A 10,561-nucleotide genomic window follows, 5' to 3' on the forward strand; every position below is an offset into this window, starting at 1 on the left:
AAATACTGAGCTGTTCTCTAAGAAATACACTCCCCAAAGGGATTACATCTAACCCTGAAGTGTTATATGAACCGTACTGCTTTGCAAACCTATGATGTTTTGAATAAGCATAGCAAACATGCCCAAGAAGTTTTTTAATTGCATGTAAAAATCGTTTTTATGATTTTCCTTAAAATTCTTAAGATTGGTTGGAATAGAGTTAGCATTATTTTAAAGAAAAAGAGAGCCCCTCTTTATACTCGTAATAAATGTCATTTAATTTTTAAAATACAACAATACAATAATAAACATTTTCAACACTTTTCTGGAAAAAACATCAAATACACATTTTGACACAAAAATTATTTCAAACAGTCAGAAATGACAAATGTAATCTACCAATCTGTAAGTACCAGATCTTCACTTTTTTATGCTTTCACAAATACATTTAAAATAGTTGTGGTTCACTCTGCCTTTTTTTAATCAAGATGCCATATGTGATACCTTTATAAAATAAATAGATTAAATTAAAATATTATGCATTATATTACATACAAAAAAAAATCAACTCAACTTACGGTTCAAATGCATTCAGTAAATGCATCAAAAAAAGACCAAAAAGATTGGAAGAAGTTTCCCTCTTCTTCCTAGAGCTATTCTCATTTCAAACCTGAACCAACGGAGCTCCAACTGAACCCAACTGAGAGTGTGCATCGACCTTTTGACCTCAGAGGAGGCCTAGTGAATCTAAGTTGCTGACCCCAATAGATCAGAGCTAACTTTAATATTCTAAAATGATTTGGACCAATTAGGTATAAAAACCTAAAAGCTATTGAAGAAAACCCTTTATTTGTTGATGGTAAAGCTTTAATTTGTTGACGGTCCCTAACTATGCCCAGAGCGAATGTCAGTCCAATATCCAATATCCAACTAACTTCACCTCGGTATTCCACACTTAGAGACATTTCTCACTGACCACATCCCGTGAGAACCACAAGTCTTATTTCACCCTTTAAAAAGAAAAAAGAAAACACTGATTTTTATTCATGTTATTTTTAATATTTTGATATAATAAGAAGTGTTGCTTAAAAAAAATAAATAAAACATGAACTTAAAGAAAGAATAGCCCCATCCCCCAAAATATGAAAGTTAATTACTTTTAACAGAAAGTTACGTGACTTTCTTTCAAAATAAAAGACACCCCTGTGTCACAGGATTATCTCAATGCTACAAATGTAGTAATAAAGTAAGTAGCATGATATCAGCAGTTATAAAAAAAAGAAAAAAATATATAAATATATGTATATATATATATATATATATAAATTAAATCAGAGCTAGTAAGGTGAACCTTCCAGTATTTTTTAACCGTTTAACAAACTTAAAATCTTTTAATTTGTTAGAAAAAGAAGACAAATTAACCAGATCCACAAAACCATTATTTTATTCACATTATTAACATTTTTCTTCAAACTCAAAGAGTCACATTGGAGCCGCATATGGCTCCATTGTGGCTCCGGAGCCTCAAGTTGCAGACCCATGATCAATACAGACCACAAAGAAACCACAAAAAGGTTTATAATCCTTCTTTTGAATTTACAGAACAGTATTAAAACGTGACAACAGATAGGAACTAAAATCAAAAAGTGAAACTAAGAAAACAGTTTCTTCACATCAGAAGGAGTTAAGATTTTTTTTTTTTAGATTTCAAGGATAAAACAGCTGTAACTGTTTTGTTTATTCTAGTGTTTACATTCAGTTCTTTAAAGCATCAAGAAAAATTAGATACAAAAAACATTTTATTAGGACATTTTGTATTATTTTCTTGCCTTGACATGTTACACAACAAAAAACAGTCATGAAAACAACTGAAACATTCTGTAGAATTTTAATAACACCTTGCATAAAATGTCCTGTTTGGACGCGTCTCCGGTGGTAGGTCAGGATGACTAACAGCCGCACTAGGGTGTGGTGACCATGACAGGCTCCCTCTGAAACTGTTTCCCTGACACCTGAGACTCAACACCTTCTCCATTTCACTTCCAACGATGACGACATACTTCATCTTCTTTCCTCGAGTTTTCATGATCATGAAATTCAAGGAACTTGAAGATGAAAATCCTGTTTTTTCAGTTTTGAACATGTCTGTGTGTCATTTTTCTTCTGAAAGAGAAAAGATTCAGTAAGAAATCATTTAGTTTTTTCATTTCTGAGTATTTCTCCTTTTAAATCAACCAAACTGTCTTGGACAGACTCTGTTTGAATGAATGATCTTCTTTCCATCAACAGCTCTGCTGCACATGCACTAAACCCTCATCTGTTCCTAGTGTCTAGTTCAGGTTCTGGAGAAGAGAAGATGGTATCTTCACATTGACTGCAGTCAAATGAGCCGCCGTTCACATTTCTGTGGTCAAATCAGCATCACTGGATTTTTGGTGTGAGTTTCATCCAATACTTACGGTAGCAGGACTGAGAACGCTGGAAAATCTCCACCAGACTCCACGGAGCTTCTTGATGTGACCACGGAAATGTGAACGGCGGCTCATTTGACCGCAGTTGGAAAGGATTGTAAATCAATGAAAGAGCATTTTGATGTTAGCTTTGATTATTTTATCAAGAACTCTGAGAAACCAATGATTGAATGTATTGATCACAGTCAATAAACATTGGAGAATTAGCTAAAAGAGTCTTTGGTGAACTGGAAGGAGAAAGAATCAGGATTTTGGAGGAAGTTCTGTCCATGAAGATCTTCACTTCCTCGTCCAGCTGACATCCGGATCAGAACCATACGGCTGGACATTACCCAGATTGATGGACGTTTTTATGTAGCAGCAGTGAAGATTTATGCTAGTGAGACACAGAGCTATCATAATTATCCGAGAGGTGGGGTTACTCAGCTTAGCTCCAAAAGCCACGCCCCCTCAGAGGAGATTTTGGAAACAGAGGCTTCAGATCAACATGAAAAATGTATTTTTAAGACATTTGGGTTGTGGGATTTTGGTTAAAAACGTCATAATCATAATTAAAATAAAAAAATGTCATAGGGTGACAGTGCATCATTGAAGGGATAATCCACAATCCTATCATCTGAACCGTCTCGGTCCATTTTGGGGTCACCGGAGCCTGTCTGCTGGGCGAGGCAGGACCGTTCCAATTTTTATTAAATGATCTTCAGGTATAGTAAAACAGTTATGAACTGGAATGCATCAACAAGTAAAAGTTTTTTTTTATTTACAACAAATACTTTGACAAAGAAACCTTGTTGCTGCCAAGAAAATTTAATTATTCAAATGCTCTCACAGGAACTCGTCACCTGGACGTTACCTGAGGAGACGGTTCACACTCAGAGCACAAACGGTATCAAAGCTTTTCTGTGTTTTGGGTACAACTGGTATTTGCTGACGTAAAGCTCGTGACTCAGCTGTGCGGCCAGCGCCTGGTTAAAGAACACGTAAAGAACCAGCAGCCACCACGTGGAAGACCGTCCACCAAAGACAAAGCCCAGAGAGACGTAGATGAGCAGCTCGGCAAAGTAGTGCGGGCATGACACCAAGTGGAAGCAGCCTCCTGTCGGCATCCGATGAGCAAGCGTCTCCACTGCTCCTGCAGGGGAAATATTACGTTTCCACTGTTATTTCTGAACACTCAGCCCTACATACACCAGACAGGGAAAACGTGGCATTTCTGAGAAAATCAGCTGTTAATACGACTTCAGCAACTTCTTCTGTTTGGTCTAAAAGAGGTTTTTATTTTCCCATGAATAGTTAGAAAACCAAAACAACAATTTAATAAATTCAGTATTTTTGTTGACTTTAACATGTGTTTTTATGTCAACAGAGGGGATGTGGATTAGTTGAGGTATAATTTAGAAATGCATTAATAAATATTTAGTGACAGTGAATTTGATAAAAATATAGATAGAAAACATGGAAACAGTGAGAAGTCTAAAGCTGTCATTGACTTTGAATAGACGACAAGATCAGCCTAAATGTTCATTATTGAGAGTAAACTCACTCAGATCTTGTTCAAATGTTTTCTAGAAGTTCTCCTTTATCAGCTGAAAGCAATAATTTACTAGTGTCACATTCTTGTTTTTCCAGCTCTGTTTGTACAATTGTAACACAGCAGTAAACAGACATCTAGACCATTCCAATATGGAGAGCAACTTTGCGTACGCAACAAGCTAGCATGCTATCTCTAGTGATAAACCTCATTGTGTGCCCCAACAGCCCTACTCACAACTCAGAGGTAAATTTCTAATAAACTCCTATGCCCTAGAAAATGACACAGGTTGTTTGATTTTGCCTAAAAACAGCATCATTATAATTAAAAGACTACTGCTTTGAAAATAGACTAAAACGATGATTGCAGTGGGACTTCTATAATTAAATCAGAAATCTAAACTTGTACATTCATTTTTCTTCAAGAGAATTCCAACTTACAGCAGATTTAGTGGAGTTTCTAAACTGCACAATTGAAGTGTGAGGGGACAAACAGAGATGAGTCCGTAAAAAAGAGGAAATGTGTAAAATGAGGAAATACTAAAGAAACAGAATTTGAAGGGAAGACAAATGAACTTTCTGCATTTGATAAAACAGTTTAACAGGCAGAATTTCACCAAGAGTTATTACTCTACTTACTAGTGATGTAATGATTCAGTCAAGCCACGATTCAATTTACAGTTTTAAAATTACGATTTATTTTTCTTTTAATTTTTTTTCTTAGTAAAAGTATTTTAAGGCCAAGTATGTTTTCTTTTTGCTCTTTACATCAAACTGTCTGTTTTCGTACGAACAGAAATGATTCAATACAAATAAACAATTATGCATTATAGTGATATGATCACAAATCCTTTCATACTCGTTCATGATGTACTCTCGCCCAAATGATCGTTCATGTGCAGCAAGCAGAGAAAAAAAGACAGACGGCTAAAGAGAGTTCATATAAAAGAGCACGGCTCCCGGAAAGAAGTCAGAAGAGAAACAGTTGTGAAGCTGCATCGTCACCATGACTGTTGTCACGGTAGATTGGTCAAAGTTGCAGTAAAGTAGCGATGAAAACGTACAATTGCAGAGTGAGCAACAAATCTTAGGCTTTGCTTTAATTGGAAAACAGTGACCGTATGACTCATATACCTGATTTTCCAGTCCGCAGTCGAGCCAGAAGGACTATAGACTGATGCTGCAACAGCGAGCCGCAGATGAAGACGATAAATCCAGTCGTCTGAATCCAGCCCAGCTGTGAGAGAGAGCTGGCTCCTGAAAAAAAAAAAGAGAACGGACGATTAAACCTCAAGGCAGAACCACAAGAAAAACAATAATAAGTGACATCCATCAAACCTTTTCCAATGCGGTCAACACAGAGAACTGTCAACCCCAGTGCAACGTAATACACGAGGCCAAACCCATACTGCACGACATGCATGACCCCATCAGAGAAAACGCTGACAAACAGGCACTCCAGCAGCCTCCTAAGGGAGTGGACCCACACCAGCAGCTGCACCAGAACCGTGGACAGCTGTGGGACTGCAGACAGCAGCAACATGAGGAGGAATTACACATGGAAACACGGATTCATGCAGATCAGATCTACTTACCTGGACTGTCTGGGCTGGGAGCACCTGACAACACATCTAATATACCAGTCAGCCATGATGGGTACGACTGTCGATGGTGAATAGAGTTCATATTTAAAAACAGAAGACATCCGTTCCAGCAAACAGAGACGATGTAGAAATGCCAAAACCACCTGAGATGACAAGAAGTGTTAAGATCAATCTTAAGCAGGCAGGAAACAGAATTTTACAATTAACATTTATATATATAAATTTTTTTTTTTTTTTTTTAAATGACAGATTGTCATTGTCACTACCGTTTTGGGACGTCAAACATTCGCAGCCAGCTGGTTCGTTTGAGGTTTTTAGTTTTTCCATAGCGAATAAGATCCTGGAAAATCAGGAAGAAATTTAAGGATTCGTGATTATTTCCTGATATTTTATGGATACAAAAAGCTAAAAGAAAACATAAAGCCAAAGTAAACCACAAAACATCTATCAAGCTCCAGTTTAAAAAGCCCCACGACATCTTCGAGCCAAGAGACGCATGTTCTTTGTTTTGTGCGACGTTCAAAATCCACCGGCTGAAAACAGATCTCAAAGGTTCCGGGGGGAACAGTAGATGATGTTTAGCGGAAACTTTGTTTGTGCTACGTAAAAAAATCAATATTTTTGTGGAAAGTCTAGAAAACATCAATGTTAAGAAGTAAAATTAAATTACTTTTTGTTTAAACTTGTCGAATTTGATTACACGGAGTCTAAACAATAATCGATCAAACTGCAGTTACATAGTCCTCCAGCAGATGGCAGCACACGCTCTGTAAACTGACTGCAAAGGATGCTTACTCTTCAATTAACATCTGTAGCTTCATTAGCAGTTTAACCTTTAAATATTTGTTGAAACAGAAAAAAAATTTCTAAAATCAATTCATTTTGTTTATTACTTTGCTCTAAAGTTCAATTCAATTCAGTTTTATTTATATAGCCCAAAATCACAAAGAGATTTGCCTCATTGGGCTTCAAAATATAAACAATTGTTAAAAACTAAACAGACTAAATAAACTGGTTATCCCTGCCCTTAGACCCTCCCTCCCGGTAAGGAAAAACTCCTAAAAAACCTGAGTCAGGAAAAAAAGAAGAAACCTTAGGGATTCCCACATGAAGTAGAGATCCCATCCCAGGATGGACAGGAGATACCAGAACAGTTAAAGAAAAATTAGCTTCTACAACTACGTATCTAAGAGTTCATTCAGATAAAGCTGAGGGACAAGTGATGATGAAGTCCATAGTCACAGATAAAGCCCTTTCTTTTGATAAATAAACTTACTTTAGCATGACTTATCAGCAAATCCCGCTTTAAGCACAAACATGTGGAAGGTTTGCACATTAAAAAAGTAAGGCAAACAACATTTACTGTAAAATATGTTTCCTCATTAAATACTGATTTTATTTGATAGGATTCTTTTCATATTTTTGCACATCAGTTTGGGTCCTCCCTCGACAGAATGATTAACTGTAAAGAAAAATATTTTTCCCCCTTTTGCTTGTTTTTAAGTAATGCTTTTAAGCCGGGCAAATTCCTCTCCTTGGAGGAACGCAGTATCCTGGAGGAGGAAGTGGGGAGTCTTTCCTGGCCCCCTCCCTCCTTTACACTTGGTGTCTTTTTTTCCAGTCTGTCAAGAAACTCCCCAAAGTCTGAAATATGTGACAAAAAGGAAAGAGTGAAGCCAGAATGTGTGTGTTCTAGATGTGAGCTTTATGAAGTCTACTTTTCTTTGGTTGGACAACTTTTCAATTCCCTGAGCTGCACTCATTCATGAGATGCTCCTCTGAATGTTTTAAACTTGAATTTGTTTTTGAATTTATTAAGAAGAAATGAGTTTTTAAATAGATTGAAATGAATTATTGGATTATTACAGCTGTCTGTTAGGATTGAGCACTGACTGGATTAATCAGATCAACATACGGCACTGCTCGGTGTAAAATAACATTAACATTTATAAAACAATAATAATAATAGTGTTAATATTTTCTATGTTGTATGTTCTAGAAAAAAAGTTACTACAGATACATTTTAGTCATATTAAATTAGAAAATGTGGGTGGTGTGTTTGCTATGATAAACATTTGTGACTTTTGTCGTTTTATATTAGTGTGTTGTTAAAAATAGCAATAAAAATAACCATCCACCAAACTACCAACAAAAGAAACAAAAATCTTATTCTTAAACCTCATCCATTCGTCCATAACACAAAAATGTGTGAAGAGTCAACAGTATTTTTTATTCTAAAATGTATTCAAAAGTTCACTTTCAATGAATGTGTGGATCTAGAAGCAATTTACAGTCAGTCAGTCACTTTAGTTTAGTAGAGCTTGTATTTGTAAGGGCAGTTCATAGAAGCACTTTAATTTGAGTGGATTCATGCTAATCCTTTAATCCTTTAATTACATTTTTTTCATGTTACAATTGTAGTAACTTTTTTCCAAGAAATCTGCAAAAGTATGAATAAGACACAGTAAACGAGTGAATCCTTCCTCTTAATCACTTTGTTTCAAACCTTATTTCAATATTTATTGACACCAGAATTTGCACACTGATTTTTCCTAATTTGAGCTGTTGTTTTATCCTGTTAGTTTCTGTTTATCTGTCTTCTGTAACTCCCTTTATTTTTCTTTCTCAAAAGGAAAACAACTGTTTTCAAGCCACCGTTGAATTTTTTCTAGATAGATAAAAGTAAAATATATAAAGGGTGTTGACTATGTATGGTTAAAACTACATACATCACACATTCAAACCAGTCACTACTACTTGAGTACTAGTATTTGCAGTAATGGCACTCTTATTTAAGAGCAGCTCTCTTTACTTTACAATCTGAGAGCACAAATATGACTATGAGACAGAAGGTGAATAAATTCATCACAAAAGATTTAAATGTTTGTAGAAATGTACCTGCAGAGTGTCCTACTGCCAAAGATCTTGATGTGGTGCTCTTGGTTTTAGTAGCTTCACATGTGATCCTAAGATTAAGAAGAATATCAGAAGATAATAATATTAGCACTAATATTCTGTTTTTTTCTTTTAATTTTGGACTAGTCATAATAAATTCAAATTCAACTACATAAAAAGTAGTCAAACTACAGCATTTCTGATCACAAATAGCCTATAATAAGGGAGCTACAACAATTAGCCATGAAGTTCATCAGCACCAAGTTTTCATGTCAGTGAAACAGAATCCAGGATTAGTCCAAATATACTTTGTTTATCTGCTTTTGTTTGTTTATCTGAGTACTCATATTTATTTCAGAAGCCAACATGTAGGTGTTTTTTAGATTTTTAGTTAACCCTCACATGCATTTGTGGGTTTTCTCCCGGCACTCCGGGTTCCTCCCAGAGTCCAAAGACATGCTCCATCGGTTCATTGATGACTCCAGATCAGGGGTGGGCAAACTACGGCCCGGGGGCCATATGCAGCCCGATATAGTATTTAATCTGCCCAGCTAAATTGGAATAAATTACAATGATAATCCTTAATAAGGTCTTGTTTTCCCTGTAATTCTGGTGTCTCCAGGTAAATCAGGAGTGTCAGACTGAATCAGCAAGAGGCCAAAATCCAAAACACTTTAGGTTGTTGGTCAAACAGGTTAGACATTTATTAAACACTCTAAAACTACATTTTTAAAACTTTAAAACTGTAATTTTTTAACATAACTATGAACTAGATATACAGCATTACCTGAGATTATGCTAGAGTGAATGCTGGAAGCTGAATTTGGTCGCTGAAGATGGTGAAATTGATAGTTAAAATCACTGAAGCTGATAGCTGAAATTTGTTGAAGCTTGTAGCTGAAAACACTGAAGCTGATAGCCCGCTAAAATATTAGCTAACTACAAAATTACCTTAAAAAAAATAAAAAAAAAACAACTTAGGTTAGTCAAAATAGCGAGCATGTAGCTGAAAAAAACCGCTAAACTTCAGAATAGCCTAGAAAAACAGAAAAAAGCCGGAATCAGTCAAAACAGCTAGCATGTAATTATTAGCTTAACTACAAAATGGACAAAAGAAAGGAAAAAAAGGTTAAATTAGCCAAAACAGCCAACATGGAAATATTAGCTAAACTCCAGAACTGCTTAAAAAACAAACAAAAAAAAGCCTAAATTAGCCAAAACAGCTAGCATGTAGCTGAAATATTAGCTAAACTCCAAAATAGCCTAAAAAATTTTAGTAAACGCCTAAATAGTCCAAAAAGCTAGCAGAATGACAATTTTTAAAACTTTAAAAATGTAACTTGTTAAAATAATTATGAGTAATAAAAATGCAAGAATATTATTCCAGAATAAATCAAGTTAAACCTTAAATAACTTTCAATATTTTACTCTCCATAAAAATATTTTTGTCAAAATTATGCAAGTTGTGTAAGTGAAAGATAACATCAGGCCCTTAATAACAATAAAATAAAATGATCTGGAGAGTCGGATAGAATTACCCAGAGGGCCGGATCCGGCCCCTGGGCCTTGACTTTGACAGGTGTGACATGGTGCCCTATAAATACACTCACGTTTGTTGTTTTGTGTTGATGCAGAACGATATTCTGCGTTCATGTGCTGCTGCAAGATTTGTTGTTTTTCTGACAATTATGTGTGTTTTATGTGTTCATTTTTCCGATCATTCTAACAACACACAAATGCAGCATTTCTGTAAATTCACATTTTTCCCTGAAGGACATCAACCAATTGTTCTACAGTAATTAGCAGTAAATTGACTAAATTAGCACTAAAATAACAACAAAAATCATAGTTTTGAAAAGAAAACTCCAAAATGTTCTGTTTTAAAACATACATGTTAGTTTTCAATCAAAAGTAAAGCATTTCTTGTCCAGATGGTATTTCTTTCTATTATGGGGGGGTTTACCAAAATACTTCACGCATCTGGCCCTGGTCCGGTCCTGATGTCAATTTTTAGTGCTCTTTGTGGACCAAAAGTCAAAAAGCCCCCCCCCCCCCAGATTGTCTTTTTGGAGTGACTGTAGA

General features: G+C 35.6%; 1 protein-coding gene and 1 long non-coding RNA gene across 2 annotated transcripts in view; both read right to left on the reverse strand.

The window, feature by feature from the left end:
* Nucleotides 1-3,188: 3,188 nt before the first annotated feature.
* On the reverse strand, nt 3,189-6,126 carry srd5a3 (steroid 5 alpha-reductase 3). Its single transcript, XM_024258669.2, has 5 exons — nt 5,851-6,126; nt 5,576-5,727; nt 5,319-5,504; nt 5,115-5,237; nt 3,189-3,582 (listed from the first exon to the last, which is right to left on the reverse strand). The coding sequence occupies exons 1-5, from the start codon at nt 6,060-6,062 to the stop codon at nt 3,323-3,325; spliced, it is 933 nt and encodes a 310-aa protein (XP_024114437.1). The 5' UTR covers nt 6,063-6,126; the 3' UTR covers nt 3,189-3,322.
* Nucleotides 6,127-8,406: 2,280 nt separating this feature from the next.
* LOC118598715 overlaps nt 8,407-10,561 on the reverse strand; it is a 3,173-nt gene continuing 1,018 nt past the window's right edge. Inside the window, exon 3 of the long non-coding RNA XR_004947819.1 lies at nt 8,407-8,550. This is a non-coding gene — a long non-coding RNA (uncharacterized LOC118598715). The remainder of the gene's footprint in view (nt 8,551-10,561) is intronic.

The sequence above is a fragment of the Oryzias melastigma genome, linkage group LG4 (genome assembly GCF_002922805.2).
Source record: "Oryzias melastigma strain HK-1 linkage group LG4, ASM292280v2, whole genome shotgun sequence".
In the NCBI taxonomy this organism is placed as follows: domain Eukaryota; kingdom Metazoa; phylum Chordata; class Actinopteri; order Beloniformes; family Adrianichthyidae; genus Oryzias; species Oryzias melastigma.

Excerpts from the sequence above, each read along its gene's own strand:
- srd5a3 (XM_024258669.2), bottom strand. The coding sequence starts at position 6,062 with ATGTCGTGGGGCTTTTTAAACTGGAGCTTGATAGATGTTTTGTGGTTT. Across the intron at positions 5,728-5,850 it reads ATGTTTGACGTCCCAAAACG|GTGGTTTTGGCATTTCTACA; the intron begins GTAGTGACAATG and ends TTGTCATCTCAG. Across the intron at positions 5,238-5,318 it reads TGTTGACCGCATTGGAAAAG|GAGCCAGCTCTCTCTCACAG; the intron begins GTTTGATGGATG and ends TTTTTTTTTCAG.